This window comes from Schistocerca gregaria, chromosome 10 (genome assembly GCF_023897955.1).
Source record: "Schistocerca gregaria isolate iqSchGreg1 chromosome 10, iqSchGreg1.2, whole genome shotgun sequence".
Classification (NCBI taxonomy): domain Eukaryota; kingdom Metazoa; phylum Arthropoda; class Insecta; order Orthoptera; family Acrididae; genus Schistocerca; species Schistocerca gregaria.
The window spans coordinates 86,123,197-86,145,539 of NC_064929.1; the positions used below are offsets into that span (position 1 = coordinate 86,123,197).

Below are 22,343 nucleotides of genomic sequence, written 5' to 3' on the forward strand. Positions count from 1 at the left end.
TTCCATAATAAAATCTTTAAAAACAAAGCATTCTAGTGGTTACGATAAAATATCAACAAATTTAATTAAGGCATGTTCTTGTGAGTTTATTACAATTCTAAGTTACTTGTGTAACCAGTCAATTATAACTGGGACATTTCCTGACTGGCTAAAATATGCAGATGTTAAGCCTCTATTCAAGAAAGGGGATAAAGAGATACCACCAAACTACAGACCGATTTCATATTTGCCAGCATTCTCAAAAATTTTAGAAAAAGTTGTGTACAGGCAGCTTCTCAACCATCTGACCACAAATAACTTATTATCAAGGACACAGTTTGGATTTCTGAAGGGTTCTGATATCGAGAAGGCTATTTACACCTACAGTGAAAATGTACTTAATTCATTAAATAACAAATTACAAGCAGCAGGTATTTTCTGTGATTTGTCAAAGGCATTTGATTGTGTGGACCACAACATCCTTTTAAATAAATTAGAATTCTATGGTGTCACGGGCAGTGCTGCAAAATTTGCAGATGACACAAGTATTGCAATAAATAGTATGTCGAGTGTAGTTCTAGAAAGATCTGCTAATGATATTTTCATGAATATTAATAAATGGTTTAAAGCCAACTCATTGACTTTAAACTTTGAAAAGACTCACTACATGCAATTCAGAACCTGTAAGAGGTTTCCACCCAGCATATGCATAAAGTATGAAGAAGAGCAGATAGAAGAGGTTGACAGTCTGAAATTCCTTGGATTACAACTCAATAATAAATTCAGGTGGGAGGAGCACACCACAGAACTGCAGAAACGCCTTAACAAATCTGTATTTGCAATGCGAGTGTTCGCAGACATAGGTGACATAAAAATGAAAAAGCTTGCATAATTTGCATACTTTCATTCCATAGTGTCATATGGTATATTATTTTGGGGTAACTCTTCAAGTCAAACAAAAGTTTTCAGAGTCCAAAAGCGTGTAATACGTATTATTTGTGGAGTAAATTCACGGACATCATGTAGAAACCTCTTCAAAGAACTGGGTATACTAACCACTGCCTCTCAGTATATTTACTCCTTAATGAAATTTGTCCTAAATAATATCTCTCTTTTTGCAACAAACAGCTCAGTTCATACATAAAATACCAGGAACAATAATGATCTGCACAAGACTTAAAAGCACTTACTTTAGTTCAAAAAGGGGTCCACTACTCAGGAACACTTATCTTCAATAATTTCCAGCAAACATAAAAAATTTAGTTACAAATAAAGAACAGTTTAAAAGGAGCCTGAAAGACTTACTAGTGGCCAACTCCTTCTACTCCATTGTCAAATTTTTTAATAGAAACAAATGATGTATTGTATATATTCATACTATTAGTATTGTTATTTCAGCTAAAAAAAAGACATGTTCCACATCCACGAGGATTTCCTCAGCACGGATATAATGGAACAAAAACTAATCTAATCTAAAAACGGATTGAGAGAAAAGGATACAATTTAATTACATACATGCTAACAACAATGAAAGTGCATTTGATTTTTTTAAGTGGTAATTACATGCTAAGGGTTCTAAATTGCTGGAAAAATACTTCGCAGATGGTTGTGTCTGAACAGAATCATGTGGTGGCCTACTGACTTTGTCGTCTTTTAGCTTGCCTCTTGTAATGGAGTTCCGCAGAATCCCTACACAAAGACCAACAGTAATCCGCAAGCATTACTTCATTCCAATGACCTTGATGTCTGTTCCATAACAGAAATCTCGTGATGGAATCTCTCACCATGTTCATCACTCACAGCTCCACAACTTAGAGGGAAAAAGTCTAGGTGGGAGTGGAGAAAATGGATTGTAAGGGACATGTTGCAGCCAAGGTTACGGTATTTTTTCAGGCTTACTGTCACCAAATGCTTGTAGTTGTCATGTCTTTTGTTACCTAAAAATCCGTGAACAACACCCTTGAAGGATTCCCAAGCTTCCTTTTCTTTCCCCTCCAAAACCTGGTCAAATACAGGATTCTTTACATGTTCCCTTATTTGTGGCTCAACAAAAATGCCTTAACTTTTGCATCACTTAATTTCGAAAATTTCTCTCTCATGTACTTAAAGGCCCGTCATTCTCGGATCATAGGTTTGACAAAGTTTTTCATCAAACCCAGCTTGATGTGCAGGCGTGGAAGAAGAACGTCTTTTGGGTCCACAAGAGGCTTGGCAATGACATTTTTCTCGCTAGGGTGAAGATTTCTTGCAGGCCAGCCTTCTTTAATATAATGCAGTTTCCTGTCTCTACTGTCCCACATACATAAGAAGCAGCTGTGCTTTGTGTAGCCCAGTTGCATTCTGTAGAGTATGAGATTTTCCATTTGTGTTCATATATTTAATTGAGTCCAAGAGAGCTGTCATATTTGCATATGTCTCCTTCATGTGAACAGCATGACCAATAGGAATAGATGAAAGAAGATTCCAGTTGTGAAGTAACAGAGCTTTCAGACTAAGCTTGGAGGAGTCTATGAATAGCCTCCATTCAGTTGGATCATGGTTCAAATTCAAAGATTTCATCAATCCGTTAATGTCACAGCAAACAACAAGATTATTTTGCTTCTCAAAAAAGGGAAGCAGTTCATGTGATGTTTTCTGTACTGTGAGATTCTCACATCACTTTGGAGAAGATTCCATTGCTGTAGTTGAGATCCAAGAATTTCTGCATTCTCCTATTTTCATACCAAAATAATACTGATAGGCAGTCTTTACAAGAGGTGTCAAATTTCGTTTCTGTGAGGAAAATGTTATTTCACCATAAATATAACAAAAGTTATTCACCATATTTACATATTTTCGTGGCATATTTACAAATTTTACACTTAAAAAGCACTCGCGAACCAGAAATTTTGCATTAATTTGAGTAGAAACTACATGTAATTCACAGTCACAGCAACAGTATCTATGTTTATGACTTACAAACAGCTGAAGAGCATTTGTGTTTTGTTATTTGACAGGTGCGAAAAAAAAAAAATCCCCCAAATTTAAAATTTTCACTCTAAAAAATGAAATGTCTCTTTATGTTCAAAACAAGAGCCAATCTGTCATTTTTATGATGATTTTTGAATTCAGCATAAGGAAATACATGTAAATTTACTATTTTTAAGCCCGAAACATTTTCATTGTTGCCCAGTGAAATCGGTACCACTGTTGCATTCATAAAATATTCCAGTTTTTGTGTAAACCCAATATGAATGGGCAGATGTTATGAAATCAACCATGTGTTTGAAAGTCTCTCAATAAAACAGCTGATTGAATTATCGAGTAACACATGAAAAGATAATTAAAGTCTTAATAGGACATTAGATATTCTTTTGAAGAATAGGAATCGTTAAAGGCAAAGCTTCCAACTGGGTCATGAAAATAACCACTTTGTGTTTGAAATCTTGTGTTCTGCAGAGTAACATTCAGTATGTAAGATGACAGACATGTATACAGATTATTTCTTTGTCTTTCACTTAGTGACTGGACACAGTTCTTCTTTCCAAACAAGTTCATGTTGTCATTAACAAGCATCATCAGGGAGGCGATGTACATTGATGTTGTTGCTGCGGCATCATAATTCACCTTTTGAACTTTTGTTTTGTTATGTTATTTTATTAGGTCTTGGAGTGCACACTTGAAATTATACAATCTCGACACTGCAACCATGCGTCTCCCCCTCCTATCTTTTTTAAAAATTGCTTCTGTGCACTAGCTGGCAAATTTGAGTTACTCTATGTTCCTGTAATATCATTACAGGACTAACTACTATCTTCAAAATTTCTTTAAATGTTTTGTAATTTCGATACAGGGTTTTTGTAATAATAACGTGCAATTTTAGTTTATCTTGGACTGTTTTCCTGATGTAAAGGCATTATTCCTCATATGCGAAGTTTGTTCATTATTTATACACGAGTTCAACTACATTCAGTGTGTGTGTGTGTGTGTGTGTGTGTGTGTGTGTGTGTGTGTGTGTGTGTGAGCGCTCGCGCGCCCCCTACTAATTTTGATACTATACTGCAAATGGTTGTCAGAGAGAGGCCAATAGTTTTCCTTGAAAGTATCCACCATTTGAAGTTTGACTTTGTGACAGTAAGATCTGGTGCTCTTTGTGACAGTAAGATCTGGTGCGCACCACCGACCGGTTTTATGCCCTGGGAGGAGGGTGCGGACGCTTCTGTATTACCTCACAGAGTGGGACCCCATAGCGGTGAGTCTTCGGAGACCGGCACTCGGCAGCTGTCGAGGAGACGCCCCTTCACTTTTTCCTTATCACGACTCTGCTCCGGCGGAACGTTTGCCGTCTTCGGTTTGACAGAGAGGATTTACGCCTGCTCTCAGAATTGTGCCGTCCACTCATTCTCTGCCTTTGGGAAACAAAATTGCATCATCATGACTGCTTTGAGCCCTTGCGTTTCTTCCCAGTCCGTTTTGACCTTCCGCCCGAGGAAAGCGTTCCACCTCGTGGGGGAGTTGTGCCGCTCGCACGGGATGACATTTACAGTCGACCCGTTTCCTCGACTACCCGCCTTCGGTCTGTTATGGTTCACCTTTTCCTCCCTCACGTGACCTTTTTACTGTTTACATCACCCATCATTTGATTTCACCTGGGCAGACTTCCTCCGGCTTGTCAAACAGGTACCTCACACCTTTCCGCTGCTCAGTGACTTGAATGTGCACCGTCCCCTTTGGGGTTCTCCCGTAATCTGTCCGAGAGAGAGCCTCTTGGCTGACCCTCTCGATCGACTTAACCTCGTCTGCCTTAATGTGGGAGCACCCACATTCTTTTCAGACTCGAGCATAGCTATTTCCATTTGGACCTATACTTCTGCACTGCCCGGCTTGCCAATTGTCTCGAGTAGTCCGTCCTCTCTGACACGTACTCGAGTGACCATTTCCCATGTACTATCTGTATGCCGACTCCTACCCCACCTCTGTGCCCACCCAAATGGCAGCTTACTGAGGCCGACTGGAGGCTTTGCTCCTTACCATTTGACGCACATTTCCGCAGTTGTGATTGACGCACATTTCCGCAGTTGTGACAAACGGGTAGAATACCTTACGAACATTATCCTTACTGCTGCAGAATGGTCCGTTCCTCACACTTCCTCTTTACCGCGCCGTGTCCCGGTCACTCGGTGGACTGAAGCGTGCAATGACGCAATTTGCGTGCGGAGACATTAGCTCCGTATTCTTAACTGTCATCCTGTGATGGCAAACTGCGTTCATTATAAACAAATGCATGCACAATGTCGTCGTGTTCTTTAGGATAGCAAAAAAGCTAGCCAGATTTCATTCACTAGTTCTTTTAACAGTGCCACTCCCACTTCCGTCATACGGGCCAACCTCCAACGGCTCTCTGGGATCGAGATCGGTTCCCCTATTTCTGACCTGACAGTAGCAGATGATGTCATTGTGGACCCTATTGCTATCTGTGACACCTCGGGCTGACAGTTTGCAGAGATTTTGAGCTCCTCCCACTACTACTGTGCCTTCCTTAATAGGAAACGAGCGAAGAGGCTCAGGCAATATCCTTCGCTTATAGTTGTGAGTGCTACAATGTCGCCATTGCTGTGGTGGAGCACCTTTCTCTTGTGGGCAAGCAATTTCTCCTTCATATGTACAACCACATCTTGGCAGAGGGCACTTTTCCCAGGTGCTGGTGTGAAGCCTCTGTCATACCCATACCTAAGCCCGGTAAGGACAAACACCTTCCTTCTATCTACTGCCACATTTCTCTCACCAATTGTGTTTGCAAGGTGATGGAATGTCCGATTCGTGGCCGCCTGGTACGGTAACTCGAGTCTCACAATTTACTAACCGCTGCATAATGTGGATTTCGAGAACAGCGTTCTGTTTTTGACCGTCTCGTCATTTTGTCCACCCGTGTCACAAATGGTTTTCTGCGGAACTCCCAGAGTGTGGCCGTGTTTTTCGATTTGGAGAAATCCTACGACGCCTGCTGGAGGACTAGTATCCTCTGTGCTCTCTACATGTGGGGCTTCCATGGCCACATGCCTTGTTCCCTTTGTTGTTTTGTTGTTGTCTTCAGTCCTGCGACTGGTTTGGTGCAGCTCTCCATGCTACTGCATCCTGCACAAGCTTCTTCATCTCCCAGTACTTACTGCGGCCTACATCCTTCTGAATCTGCTTAGTGTATTCATCTCGTGGTCTCCCTCTACGATTTTTACCCTCCACACTGCCCTCCAATGCTAAATTTGTGATCCCTTGATGCCTCAGAACGTGTCCTACCGAACGGTCCATTCTTCTTGTCAAGTTATTCCACAAACTTCTCTTCTCCCCAATCCTATTCAATACTTCCTCATTATTTATGTGATCTACCCATCTAATCTTCAGCATTCTTCTGTAGCACCACATTTCGAAAGCTTATATTCTCTTCTTGTCAAATTGTACCACAAACTATTTATCGTCCATGTTTCACTTCCATACATGGCTACACTCCATACATATACTTTAAGAAACGGCTTCCTGACACTTAAATCTAGACTCGATGTTAACAGATTTCTCTTCTTCAGAAACACTTTCCTTGCCATGCCAGTCTACATTTTATATCCTCTCTACTTTGACCATCATCAGTTATTTTGCTCCCCAAATAGCAAAACTCCTTTACTACTTTAAGTGTCTCATTTCCTAATCCAATTCCCTCAGCATCACGCGACGTAATTCGACTACATTCCATTATCCTCGTTTTGCTTTTGTTGATGTTCATCTTATATCCTCCTTTCAAGACACTGTCCATTCCATTCAACTGCTCTTCCAAGTCCTTTGCTGCCTCTGACAGAATTACTATGTAATCGGCGAACCTCAAAGTTTTTGTTTCTTCTCTCTGGATTTTAATACCTACTCCGAATTTTTCTTTTGTTTCCTTCACTGCTTGCTCAATATACAGATTGAATAACATCGGGGAGAGGCTACAACCCTGTCTCACTCCCTTCCCAACCACTGCTTCCCTTTCATGCCCCTTGACTCTTATAACTGGCATGGCTACTACCAGTTTTTCCATTCATTTTCAGGAATTTTTAAAAGACTCAGTTTTCAAGGTACGTTTGGGATCTGCCTTTATCCAGGAAAAAGTGTGCCTCCCATTCCATGCTGAGCGTCATCCTCTTTGCTGTCGCCATTAACCCTACAATGGCCTGTCTGTTGCCGGGCAGCTGTGTCTCTTTTTGTTGACGATTTTGCCATCTCTTGCAGTTCTCCACGGACCTGTCTCATTGAGCGGCATCTTCAGCTGTGTTTCAATCGTCTCGTGGAGCGTCGACAGTGACTTTCATTTTTCCACTGTAAAACCGTTCGTGTGAATTTCTGGTGGTGCAGTTGGTTTCTTCCACTGTCTTTCCACCTTGAGCTTGTTGCTCTTCCGTTAATTGGCATTACAAAATTCCTGGGACTCGCTTGTGCAGTGTTACGTGGCTTTATGCTTAATTACAGGCTTAATATTTTATCAGTTGATTTGTTTTCACCATGTAACGCCCGCTGTTTACGTCTTCTTTCGTTGCCGAGCAATGTACCACTTTTCGTTCTGATGCCGCAACTCTTCCTTTCCTATACCTTTACTAATTTTTATCTATATAAATGATGAACTATTGGTTTTGCCATTTAACAACTTTTTAATAACAATGAAAGTATTACAGACTTCGGGTGCCACCTAATGTGTCACCCGCCTATATGTTTTACATGAACATTTTGAGACTCAATCAATCTATTTACAAAGAGAAATAAGAATATGTCTTCCTTTGATGTTGTCCGACAACGACCTAGGAAGCTCGACACCCTCGCGGCCCGGGCTCTTCCGTGGCTTGCGGTAGTTTGCAGCATTCGTTTTATTCCTTGCCCACTTGCCGCTATGACGAACTTTCGTTGTGATCATCGGGCAATGACTTCCACGTTATCTGCAACATAAATAAACTTTCTTCCCACAGTATTTCTGAAAACCCAAAAACAAACTTAAAGAACATAATAATAATAATAACTGTTCTTACAATTATTCATATAAGTTTTGGTCGATTTAATGAGGGGCGGGACAGGCTAAGCCTTGTGACACTACACATGGTAGGAAACTTTCTCGGTCCTCTGACAGGTCTTACCTGGCAGCCTGCTGTACACGGTCCGTCATTGTCCTACGTGTCCTCTGTGGTCCTTCCTGGGGAGTAGGTTCAATGACCCTCTTCTGTTTGTACTGGTCCCTTGTCCGTTCAAACCCAGACTGTGGGTTTTGTTTTATGCATCAGCACATCCGTCCCTCTTACGCCATCTCAATAGTCGACCGTTCTGGCATCCGTTTCGCCACTGGCACCTTTTACTGTAGCCTGGTTGAGACCAGAACCTGCTGAACTACTGCTCTGACTTTCTCCTCAGCATGCAGTTTATTTGCCATGCTTGGCCACTCATTTTATGCCTCCTTTGATTGCCAGTATGGGGCCTGTCCCTCATCTCTCTTACCTCGTGGAGTTGGCTTTCAGCTCTTGCTCCTGCAGCCTATCTTCACTTCCCCGACGGGTGTGAAACCACCTTGGCTTCGTGCGGCAGCCTGTGTTCACCTCAGTATTCGTTCACTTCCTAAGGACACTGCTCCAGCCTCACTCTATTACCTTCAGTTTCACAACCTTCACAGAAACTTTGTGGTACTACCTTTGTATACACTGACGGCTCTCGGTCTGAGTGTGGTGTCAGGTGTGGCTTTGGCATTGGCACCAACATTTTTCAGTACTGGCTTCTGGAACACAGCTCTTTGACCTGTATCGGGCCACACAGTACGTCCAAGTACCCAGGCTTTTCAATTGTGTCATCTGCTAAGACTCTCTCAGTAACTTTCAAAGCCTCTGTGTGCTGTACACCGTCCATCCCTTAGTGTGACGGGTCAAGGGAAGCTGGTATTTGCTCACTCTCGAAGGAGCCACTGTGATGTTCACATGGGTTCCTCGTCATGTTGGTGGGACAGGAAATGGTGCCACCGATGCTGCTGCCGAGGCTGCAATTCTTATATCTTGGCCCGCTAGTTCTCGTATTCCCTCCGACGATCTCTGTGTTGCCGTCTGTCAGCAGGTGGTGTCACTTTGGCATCACCACCGGTTCTCCCTTCATTTGAAGAAGCTCCGGGTTATTAAGCCTCTCCCAGAGTGGACGACCTCCTCTTGGCTGTCTCGCTGCGAGGAAATCGTTTTAGCTAGGTTGTAGCCATCGCCATTTCCTGAGTGGTGCTTCCCCACCACATTGTCCTCCTGTCACTCAACATTTGACAGCCTGTCATTTCCTGCCGGAATGCCCTTATTTTAACGTATTGCATTGTCGTTTGTGTAGGCCATCTGAGTATTCTGCCATTTTAATGAATGGTGTACGGGCTGTTAACCGTCATAGCATTGTGGTGAAGGCCATTTAATTTTTAGTTCTGGGCCTTCATTTTTCTATGGCATATTTTATAGACCTTTCTTCGTGTCCCTCTTTTTAGCTGTCTTCTCTTCTGTCGATTGTGATTGATGTGTTGACATTTTTAATTTATCTTGTCTTCGTGTTCTACAGTTTTGACATGGGTGCATATGGCCATTGTTGCTTTTGCACCCTGAAACAAAACAAAACTTTTCTCTCACAATGTGCTGAAAGCTTTGGATCAAGGCAGTCAAGTAGAGGCAGTATTTCTTGATTTCTGAAAAGCATTTGACTCAGTACTAATCAAGTAAAATTTGTGACTGGATTAACGACTTATTTGTGGTATGTTATCTCAGGTGGAGAGTCATTGCCAGATGTAGAAGTAACTTCAGGTGTGTTCGTGTGTAGTGTGTTGGGACCTTAAGTTCATGTGTGTGATGACCGTGCAGACAATATTAACAGGAACATCAGACTTTTTGCAGATGATGGGGTTATCTATAATGAAGTACTGTCTCAAAGAAGCTGCATAAATATTCAGTCAGATTTTGATGAGATTTTAAAGTGGTGCAAAGATTGGCAACTTGCTTTAAATGTTCAGGAATGTAAAATTGTGCACTTCATAAAACGGAAAAAAATGTAAAATACTATGACTATAATATCAGTGAGTCAACTCGTACAAATACTTGGGTGTCGCAGTGTGTAGGGATATGAGATGGTAATAGCATATAGGCTCAGTTGTGGGTAAAACAGGTTGTAGACTTCAGTTTATAAGTAGAATACTGGGGAAGTACAGCCAGTCTGCAAAGGAGGTTGCTGACAAATCACTCATATGACCCGTTCTAAAATATTGGTCAAGTGTTTGGGATCCGTACCATATAAGACCGACAGTGGATATTGAAAGTATACAGAGAAGGGCACCACAAATGGTCGAAGGTTTTTTTGATCTATGTGAGAGTGTTACCGAGATGCTGAAGAAACTGAACTGGCAGACACTCGAAGATAGGTGTAAACTATCCCAAAGAAGTCCGCTCACAAAGTTTCAAGAACCGGCGTTAAAAGATGACTCCAGGTATATACTACAACCCACTACGTATCGCTCACGTAGGGATTGTGAAGACAAAATTAGAACAATTACAGCACACACCTAGGCATACGAACAGTCATTCTTCCCACACGCCATACACGAATAGAACGAATAGAAGAAACCCTGATAACTGGCGCAATGGGGCGTAACCTCTGCCATGGACTTTTTCTGTGGTTTGCTGAGTACAGGTGTAGATGTGAAGTGTGGGGCTGTATGAGTCTTGTTATCCACAACTCCTGCCAACACATCAGTGGTAAAGCAGACCTGATGCCTTTCATCCATGATCGCTGTAGGACTGGCATCTCCCAAAACGTGGTTCTTTCTTGTGTTAATTTGTAATCCCACTCTGTGTGAATCCTGTCACGTGCGTAAAGATCTCAAATGCTCAGTGCTAAAATCCATTCGCACAACTGTCATGTGACACAATGGGATTGTGCCGTGAGAGCCGTATGTGATGTAAATGAAGTAATTCTCTACACAGGAGCCCAGTTTATGCCTCTAACAGCTGCAATTCTTCCTCTTGTCATGGCACCCACCCACCCTATCTGTCATGGGAACTGAAAGAGCCTTAATGCAAATATAACGTCCCACTGACGTTGCCTGTAGCTGAATATCTCAATGTTTGCGTTGTGCTCGTCCTGCAGAATTGACGATCGTGTCCTGGTACGAGGACTCTTTTTCTCAAACACCCTTTATAGCTGAGCCCAAGTTTGTGGCAGATTTCTCGCTCTTTGGAGAACTGTCGATAGTTTGGTAACTGACTGTCTATATTAGATCTGTCTATATTCTGTGCTCCCTGTGCTGTTCATTCCATTAAACACGCCCTGAGAAGCTCTTTCTCTCTTTGGCGGAGGGGAAACAGTATCACTGACAAATCGATTTATCGATAGCCTTTCGCTCTTCATTTAGTACACATTTCATTTATTGCTGCTTCAATATACAGGGTGAGCATCAGAGGAGAAAAATTTCCTCCTCACCTTACGCCCTTTTTAATTGGATCGCTTCTCTCTCGGTATTGTCCCCTCTCAGTTGGTGGACATGTTGTGTACTCACCTGTCTTTATTCGGTTCGCAGAATAAATTCGTTGGAGAGGGTGAGGTGCTCACATTCTACTCCACCCGGGGCACATTTCCAGTTATTTCCGCCGACGCTCGGCTCGCTGTATTATTACTGCTTTCTTACTGGCTCTACAGTCAGTAAAAGCTTTACTGAGCTCTGCTGTCTTGTTTTGGCAGCTTCGGCCATTTTGTGCAGTACGAACAGCATGTGATTTGTGCCTATTTATTATCTACGAATGTACAGATGCCAGAGGGAAGTTAACAAGCCCTCGCACATTCAGTACTATAGTCGATATGTTAAAATACAGTCCATTCACATTAATGGGGCGTGTGCAGTTGGAGTCATATGGGACCTCTGACACATCTAGATATGACTCTTGAGAGATATGTACGTAAACATCCTGTCTGATCATCTATATCCATTGTGCATTCCAGTGGACTTGGGCAATTCCAGCAGGACAATGTGACACCCCACACGTCCAGAATTGCCACATAGTGGCTCCAGAATCACTCTTCTGAATTTAAACACTTCTGCTGGCCACCAAACTCACCAAACGTGAACACTATTGAGCAGATGTGCTGTTCAGAAGAGATCTCCACCTCTTCGTACACTTACAGATTTATGGTCAGCCCTGCAGGATTTGTGGTGTCAGTTACCCTCCAGCACTACTTCAGTCATTAGTCGAATCCATGCCATATTGTCTTGCAGCACTTCTGTGTGCTTGGGGGGAGGGGGGGCGGGCTTTCTTTGACTTTACTCTTCAGTGTATTTTTCTATGACATATGTTTTACAGTTATCACAATAATCGGTTTGCATTACTGAAAATGTGTTTAAAAAGTCAATTAATTAGTTAATTTGATATAACATGAATAGTTTGCAGTATGTACAAAATTACATTTAAAAAATGTAGATTTGTGAAAGAGTTAAAAGTCGAACTAGTAAACTGTTGAATAGATGAATGTGGAGATACATGGAAGAATTGTGTCGAAAGAACGTCAGATACACAGTTAACGCTTCCAAGCCATGAGCATGTACTACACAGAAAATGAAGTCTCAGAAGTGACGAATACAATGACAATGACAAATAGATCATTATGTACACAGAAAGCAAGTTATAGCAAACACTTTGCAAATGTTGAAAGCAACAGTTTTCAGAGTGCAGTAAAATGACTGCTGAGGCAGGGCAGCGGCATCTCGGAACTACAGGTGGCGAGGGTCGACGCTCGACCCATCTTGCACTGTTCTCGATACTCGCAGTAGGCAACAGTGGCCCAAAAACTACAGACCACTCGTGAAATGTGACGATTTAACAATGGCTCCAGGGTACCATTCGTATCAGTTCATCACCTCATAAACTTTAACATTTTGGACACTACTGTTTTGCCTTTATTCATGCAGATCAGTATTATCATGTCATGTGACATGGCAGCCCTCGATCTCAAATAACATAAATATATCAATCCTGCCTGCAGGTCACCGAAGGCTGCCCGTGCCTGCAATAAGTAATTAACACTGGATCTCATTTTTGCTGTGTGTTGCATCTGGCATTTCTGTTATGTACGAAGTTACAGTATCTCTTATGTATGAAGATACAGTATCTCCCCGTGTAGGATCACACACTGGGTTGTGTGTCTAAAGATTGTTGCCAAAAAAGTCGCAGGTCAGGTCCAGTATTTCATAATCACATATTTGATTTACTAGCCAACAATTTAGAAACATATTCAGTGCCTGATAGCAGTCATGAAATATGGGCAAAATTTAAATGCTGCTACGGCCTGTGCAACTATGATGAGCTGAATACTGACTGGTCACTGCATACAGGCCCATGTTGTTTGCTCTTCAAGAAAGGAATCGTATATGAGCGCAAGTGTATTCAATTTTTATTTAAAAATGCAATTTTATTAATATAGACGTGTAGTTATTCTTGTTTGTTTGTAATTGTTGTAAATCTTTGTAACGGAACCTATTAAAGGCTTTACTTAACCAAAGTATGCGATGCCCTCCAAATTCAACCAGTTTAATGAGTATTTATGATTATAGAAAAGTTATTGTGTATGTTAACAATGATTGCATAACATGTCTCCATAAACAGTCAACCCATTAAATTATACTGAATAACTGACCCACACAAGAGTTAATATCACTTGATCACTGATACAGCAAATGTCATCATACGTTCATTTTAAATAATTAATAAAAATCACCCAGTGAAACCTATTTGTTCACTAGGACCGATATCACTCAGTAATTACATAAACACTCCTATTTTACACGAAAACCAATGTAATTCTTAATGATTCATGTTATTTACTTATTTATGGAAATTAGAGAAGTCAATTGACAAACTTCTAAAAAACGGCCCTTTTTTAACAAAGAGTTATTCTGTCAAGTCAACAAATCTGTCTGTCATTTTAATAACCTGTTAAATTGTGTCACTCGACATAAATTAGTAACTTTTCTGCACAAATTACGATAACAGATGTACATGTGACATATAAACTATATCTCTTTTTAGTAGTTCTTTGACAAGGTAATAAATACAAGCAGCAAGAAGGGTCGGGAGCGGAGTCTGAATGTCACTTTGGTAAAGTGTATGTGTGTTATTGTTCGAGGTGGATAAACATCGCAAAGAACATGTAAAAGAAGTGCTACTCTGTGTTGTGTCATTGTCTTTGGTAGACAGTGGAATTAAGATGGCCACCAGAGTCATAAATATTTGAAGTTTAAATGTTGGTTTCACTCATTATTTATCATCAAAAGCACATCAAAAACACGGGATCTCATCTTTTTACCCCTAGACAACCAGGTTTAGAGCCAGCATTAGCATCGAGACACAGCAGCGATCCAGCAAGCAGCAGTGATTACCACAATGCATTTTAATGGCACCAACCTAACATCAAGTGCTAACAAGCTCCGTAAATGGGAGTGCAATAGTGCGATTATAGCAATATCTACGACTAGGGGACCATTATAGCTTGTAATTACCTGTGGCTTCTTCCACATTTGTAGCACATTCATCTGCTGCTTTCACTGTTGATCAGTAAATACACAGTAGACCACACCTTTCATTACAGCCCAGAAGGGCTGTAGTGAGTATGTTTGAGAAGGCCACACTCAGAATTGCATTATTGATGGGTCTTGGGGCTTGGCTCCCATTTGAGCTAGGAACGTGGGATAAAAAGTTTTTGGTTTACCTCGAACAAGCAGTCATTTTATAGCCATTTGAACATCTGTCTTACTGTAGCTATGTTACAGTACATTAAGCAAGATTTGAACAATGATTCAGAGCTGGTGCCCGGGCAAATTGTGTGAATCGATGAATTCCTTTTGCAAAAGATCTTAATACCCAGCTAATGGCATCATTTGTATGTGCACTGTTTGAATTTTAGGTGTTTATTTATTAGCCTTTCAGCATGTTTACCATGCATTTGGCTTCATTAGTTGGAGTTATACTGTGCATGTACTTTTTAATTAAATACAAACAGTTTTTAACAAATTTACAAATGGATGATTCTCATTACCTGATTTACATTCTGGTATATCTCATTAAGTATCTGCACAATCATATGTAAGTAAATACATCATTTGAATATAATAGAGGGAAACATTCCACGTGGGAAAAATATATCTAAAAACAAAGAAGATGTTACTTACCAAACGAAAGCGCTGGCAGGTCGATAGACACATCGACCTGCCAGTGCTTTCGTTTGGTTAGTCACATCTTCTTTGTTTTTAGATAAATACATCATTTATTCCATTACATATCTGCATACTAATTACAGAAGTACAGATACATTGTTCCAGTTTCGCAGTATGAATATGATATATCTGCATTTTACGTGAATGAAAAAGTGTATTACAATTATTCTTTATTTATTAGTAATTAGATTTTTCCGTCACTACACATGTCATTCAGGTTACTTTGAAGGCATTCTTCCACTGAATAATGTTCACATTTTTAAACGATATCTCTAATTATGCCTTAAATTTTCTTTAAGTGAGTATTTTTGCTGATTACAGCAGTTTATTATGCATCTTCAGTGTTTGTGGCTGTTATGTGTCAGTGACTGCCTTAAATATTGCATATCTGGCATGCAGATGTTTCTATTTATGTGCATACGTGCCTTCATTCTTGGAGTAAATTTTTGTATAGTTCCTTTTACGCGTTTTAAGCAGTTATTCGTATAAAGACTTGGGAGTGTCATTATACTGAGTTGAATTACATGTTTTTTGAGGATTCTCTAGTACCCAATCCGTGAATACATCTGACTACTTTTTTTCTGCCATTTAAAAATTCAGTTTGTACCAAGTGAATTTCTCCATAACAGTGCCCCATACTGCATAGTAACAGAACCAGTAATTATTAGAGGAGATTTGACTGCTGTTATTGCCACATATAAATGACTTTCTGTGTTGCACTGATGATCAAGCCTGACAGGGCTGCAATGATAGAAGAGGCAATAAACAAAATATTTGAAAGTATTATTGTTTTGTTCTCTGAACTAGAAAGAAAAACAACATTCATATTCTGGTGTTTATAAAATTAATTGCAGAGAATGCAAACATTTTTATATTGGATACACAGGTGCAAGTTTTGCCATTAGATTTATGGAACATGTGAACACCAGTGACAGCTGTAGATCTTCGAAACACTCTTTGGATGACCAATCCTTAATTGAATGACATTTAAAATTCCTTAGACACTCTTCATAAAAGTGAGAAGCTAAGGCTCGTAAAAGAGATCAAAATTTATAGCACATTTGGAGGCCGGCCAAAGTAGGAGATCCTTGTATTGTTTCCAGAAAATCTTATAGGGTGTTTATGCTGATTCTAGATGCGTGTGAAATTTTGAGTGCAGGAAGGTCTTGGCATGTATTCCTGGGCATGCTTTACATGTAGCTGAATAATACCTCATTTAAAATCTTTCAAGGCTTATCCACATTAATATGTTGTTGTTGTTGTTGTTGTTGTTGTTGTCTTCAGACCTGAGACTGGTTTGATGTAGCCTTCCATGCTACTCTATGCTGTGCAAGCGTCTTCATCTCAGAATAACTATTGTAACCTACATCCTTCTGAATCTGCTTAGTGTATTCATCTCTTGGTCTCCCTCTATGGTTTTTACCCTCCACGCTGCCCTCCAATACTAAATTGGTGATCTCTTTATGCCTCAGAACATGTCCTACCAACCAATCTCTTCATCTAGTCAAGTTGTGCCACAAATTCCTCTTCTCCCCAATTCTATTCAGTACCTCCTCATTAGTTATGTGATCTACCCATTTAATCTTCAGCATCCTTCTGTAGCACCACATTTCGAAAGTTTATGTTCTCTTTTTGTCTAAACTATTTATCGTCCACGTTTCACTTCCATACATGGCTACACTCCATACAAATACTTCCTGACACTTAAATCTCTGCTTGATGTTAACAAATTTCTCTTCTTCAGAAATGCTTTCCTTGCTATAGCCAGTCTACACTTTATATCCTCTCTGCTTCCACCATCATCAGTTATTTTGCCCCTCAGATAGCAAAACTCCCTTGCTACTTTAAGTGTCTTATTTCCTAATCTAATTCCCTCAGCATCACCCAACTTAATTTGACTACATTTCATTATTTCCATTTTGCTTTTGGTGATGTTCATCTGATATCCTCCTTTCATGGCACTGTCCATTCCGTTCAACTGCTCTTCCAGGTCCCCATATTAGTACATCACGTGCATAATATGGACATACTGTGCGTGATTGAAACTTACTATTGAAAGAGCCAGTTGCGATCAGATGTATATAGGTGTTACGTGCTTTTAATCTGCATTTTTGACATTACTACTGTTGGTCCTTTTTTAACATTACTATACATACTGTAAAAATACCAGTCAAGATAGATGAAATGGAACTTGAATAGCGTATTTGCCTCTATTGGTTATGGTAGAGAGATCGATCTTTCAGTCCTGTCTATATATTTATATATAATATTTGCATGAATAAAGGCTGGGCGAGTGTAAAGCTATCGTTAAAAACGCACATCGCGTGATTTGTTACGATTTGCTCTGTCATAATAATAATAATAATAATAACATGCTTTTGAATACAATTAAAATATAACGGCGATACCTGTTTAGTGTTATTGGAAATAACATGTAGTAAATTAATGAGTTAGGTAGCCGATCCCCCTCTGCTCCTAGTTATATTTATGAAAAGGAGAACAATGTTAACTTTTACGCGAACTCTTAATAATTGCAGTTCGAAGAGAAAAGTGTGTAATTGTCTTACGCCTAACAATCATTCGTGGAGGCCGGTGGCTAAACTAGAAGAGTAAATTACAAAATACTGTATCATTATCATTGACTGTTGGTGTCAAGCAACTGAAACTTCATCAGAGGGTTTCAATGGAACTTGGGAGTTAGGGTTCAGTTACTAGTATATACTCCACATCAGAGTGGGAATGAGTGGTGAATGCAAAATAAACCTGCGGGCAAAGTTATGTTAAATAAAACAGAAGAAACAATACAGTTTGGTCGTATCTGTTATTATTCCATAAACTGTAACATTTCTTATCGTTGTACGAAGCCTTTGGGGACCTGGTCAAGAGGCGGTACTTGGTAGATCCTAACTACTGCAGCTATTCTGGAATCAGATGCTACCGTGACCGTTTTTGTGTTGTTAATGACTTAAGGTTACCATATCTCGTGCTCTAAGATCGACGCGCCTTTCCACTTGATATAACGTTGCCTTACGGCAACAACGACAACGCCGACGGCGAAGGAAGAAACGGTAGAATACTACAATCCACTGTGGATACATGTCTTGTGATCCTGAGCTCACGTTGTCTGCACGGTTATGCCCTCGTAATTGTAGCACAGTTGTGATCTGGCTATATGAGCGATTCATTTGTGTGTAATGTGGGTCAGTTATTTTATTTTTATGCATGTGCAGTGCTGTCTGTCTGCTTGCCACACAGCTTGTGGAAACATGGATATATTCATGCTACCATTGTATCTGGTACGTTACAGCATTTTGTGACTTTACGTTGTAGAATGGGCTGTAACATATTTTTTGCAGTTACTTTATTTTTACGACAAGTGTGTTTTATACAGTGATTATGTTTGCTTTCACTATGCTTGAAAATGACAAAATGACCAAGTAGCAAACGCAGTAACTACTTTCAGCAACTGTAAGTCAAATGACTACTTTTCGTGATTCAATCAATTGTGTACAAGGCAAAATATCACATAATCAATAACAACACAGCATGGGGGAAAGGAAATATGTAAAACGGTTCAACGTTCCAGGGTGTGCATTTTGATCAGAAGTCGAATTGGAAATCAAGTATTACAGATATTCTCAAATGCTCAAGTTCAGCAATATCAATTTACATTTCGTTACTGATTTTGGTTACGAAAATATTAGAATGGCTTACTGTGCATCATTCCATTCTTTGATATTGTGTGGAATAATTTACTTTGGTGATTACTTGCTTATAGACAAAGTATTCACTGGTACAGAAAAATGTCCGACAAAATAATATCGGGTGTCTGCCCTCGAATGTCTTATAGATGGTTGTTTAACAAAATTAAACATACTAACAGCAGCTTCACAATTAAAGCGTATTATGAAGAATCGGGCACAGTTTTAAAATAATTGTAGCATTCGTAAACTTAACACTAACAACTAAAATAGTGTCTGCTGTCCACAATTTAACCTTACTCCTCCACAAAAAGGAGAAATGTGTGCAGCCGTAAAATTGTGTGTCCACCCTTTTAAATCAAAGGTGCTGGCAGATAATGGAAATATTAAAACAAAATTCATATCATTTCTGCTTGGCATTCCCTTCCACTCCGTAGATGAATTTCTGTATAGACAACATGTATGTGGTTGAGATACAGTTATCAAATTTTGTTGTAGAGAAGCTCTTTATTTTCTTTCGTACTCTTGCACCTAAGATTAAATATATGTTTTTTAATAATGCTTTACACATGTTACAGTTGAACGAGATCCGAATAAGCGGCGTGTGAAACCTGTTGACACAACTCAGCAATCACTGTTGGATTTTGATCTCGGCGAGAGCTCTGACGACAGTGATTTTCGAATAGAAGATCACTGTGAAGAAAGTGATGACGATTCTATTGACTCAGATGACGACGGAGGAGGGAAAGGTGATAATCTGTTAAACTGTCGTGTTTATTACTATTATATTATATATTACTATTATATTCTCCTGACTATTCTTTTGAGCATAATTTATACATCCTACCCCTTATGGCTGAAAACTTTACGGTATTATTCAGGTACAGTGTCTTCTTCTCTTCAGGAAGTGGCTTCAACCCCCCCCTTTCTGACTTTATCACTTGACATACTAAAGTAAATAAATACCTTGAGACATATGTATGTGAATGGAAATGAAATGGATGCTGGTCAGCTATCAAGAATCAAGAGTGTGTTTGCTAGTGTTAGGGTGTCCACAGATATCATATGACGCAGTGGCTGTTGCTTTCTCTCTGTCTGATATGAGCAGCAGAGCAATATAAAACTCACAGGAGTACCATCACACACTGTACATTATTTTGCCCACTATCACTGTGTCATGAAAATTGGCAGCTGTTTTCAATATAAGACAATTACTTATAAAACATTTATCTGGGCCTGTCACATTTTCATTAACATCTGTGGCGTATTTTGAGGATTTTCATTGTGACCTTCTGCAAGGTGCAGTGGTTTTCAAGTGTATTTTTGCTCACTTAAGCCAGTCATCTGCATTGCATTTATTTTGAAATTGTGCAGAAACCATCTACGGACATAAGATGATGAGGATGAAAAATCTCACATATTGTGGATGCCAGTACATCTACATCTACGTGATTACTCTGCAATTCACATTTATGTGCTTGGCAGAGGGTTCATCGAACCACAATCATACTGTCTCTCTACCATTCCACTCCCGAACAGCACGCAGGAATAATGAACACCTAAACCTTTCTGTTTGAGCTCTGATTTCTCTTATTTTATTTTGATGGTTATTCCTACCTATGTAGGTTGGGCCTAACAAAATATTTTCGCATTCGGAAGAGGAAGTTGGTGACTGAAATTTAGTAAATAGATCTCGCCGCGACTAAAAAGTCTTTGCTTTAATTACTTCCATCCCAACTCGGGTATCATAGCTGCCACTCTCTCTCCCCTATTACGTGATAATACAAAACAAGCTGCCCTTTTTTGCACCCTTTCGATGTCCTTTGTCAATCCCACCTGGTAAAACACACCTGGCAGAAATTACTGTTTTAATTTGTCTCTTACTAAATAATGTTCTTTGAGTTCACCAGCAGTGACAGACACCTAAGTCTACAGAGACTCGTGCCAGAATTGTGGACGAAAGACGACGGTGAAAAGTTGGAGCACTGGCATATGTACCGGCTCCCGGCTGAGATCGCTTCACTGTGAGGCAGGAATTGTTGCAGTACTGAACTGTTCCCAAAAGGATTGGAACTGTATTGAAGGGACATTTGCAGCAGAATTACACACAAAGTATGTTGTGTTCTAACTGCTCACAAAACTGCGCCCTTACAGTGGATTAAGAGACACCCGAGACAGACCCACTGTTCTTTAGTTTAGAAGTGGAAGGGGTCGGCAGAAGAAGGTGCTGAACCCACGAGAATATATTTTGTGTAATTGTGTGTAATATGTTTTGACAAGTTTAAAGATGAGAATTTATGTACAGCAAGGTAAAGCAATTTGTGCAGCAGTCGGCTTTCTCTAGTGATGTCAGTGGAATTACTTGTTGGTAGCATGTGGCTCATTCAGGAGTACAATAGACAGTGCGAATAGACTAGCCTTCACTTTCTCTTGCTGACCCTTCAGTTCTGTGACTGAGGGAGGAAGGAAGCGCAGTGGCAAGGTGGACATCACGGGTGAGGACAGTGGTACCCGTCTTCGTCCACCCATCCAGGTTTATATATGTTGTGGTTTTCATAAAACACTCGAGACAAGTGCTCACCTGTCCTTCTTGTCTATTTTCAAAACGTACGCTGTTCGCTTGCCGACTATTTTTTATTGGTGAGACATTGAGCTCTTATCCTCCCTTCCTCAGATGCAGTTGCATTTTGTTGTGAGATCTAACACTTTTGTGATGTTTTGCTTGTGCCCGTGTATGCCCTGCCTGCTAAATGGAAGTACTTTTTACCTTTACTTAATAGTTATGAAAGGTACAATTTAGATTCAGCTTAGAAAAGTTTCATTAAGCAGCTATTCCCATTTGTGAACTGTAAACAGTGTTAAACAATTGGTACAGATTCTTCAGTTCCGTGGTACAGATTCTTCAGTTCCAAAATTTCTTATTCAGATGACGATGATGATGACGACGAAGATAACGGAGAGGATTCTGACGATTCGGAAGGAGGGCAGAAGAATGACACTATGTCAGAGGGAGTCACCATCGGTGACGTCATAGAACGGGCGAAGCAGAGGCAGGCTGATGGAAAACAGGTAAGTAGTTAACTCTTTTTGAGTAATTAGAGTGTCTGTCAGGATTTTGTGTCATCCCTTACCTTCAGCTACGAAATTATTGTACACGTTGTGGTCGACTGAAACTCGCACTACACCCATTTTAAAATCCCGAACCACAGTTGATAACAGTATACAGATCCTTTACCTTTTCTGAGAAGTGGCTAGGTGTCAGTTGTTCTCTGTAAATTAGCTGAAACCGAAAATTTTCTAACAGGAAGTAATGTAATGGTATTTGAATAAAACCTGTCACATCAGACATCTCACTCACTGAGGCGATTTATTGTTTCGCCCCAGATTCGGCATTATTCAAACCATTTATATGT

General features: G+C 40.1%; 1 protein-coding gene across 2 annotated transcripts in view; it reads left to right on the forward strand.

Moving 5' to 3' along the window:
* The window catches only part of LOC126293700 (PHD finger protein 14), a 180,708-nt gene that overhangs the window by 11,757 nt on the left and 146,608 nt on the right, over positions 1–22,343 (forward strand). For both annotated transcript variants that reach the window (XM_049987005.1, XM_049987006.1), the window contains exons 2-3: positions 19,509–19,679; positions 21,857–21,999. In XM_049987005.1, the coding sequence (XP_049842962.1) occupies positions 19,509–19,679; positions 21,857–21,999 (314 nt within the window). The remainder of the gene's footprint in view (positions 1–19,508; positions 19,680–21,856; positions 22,000–22,343) is intronic.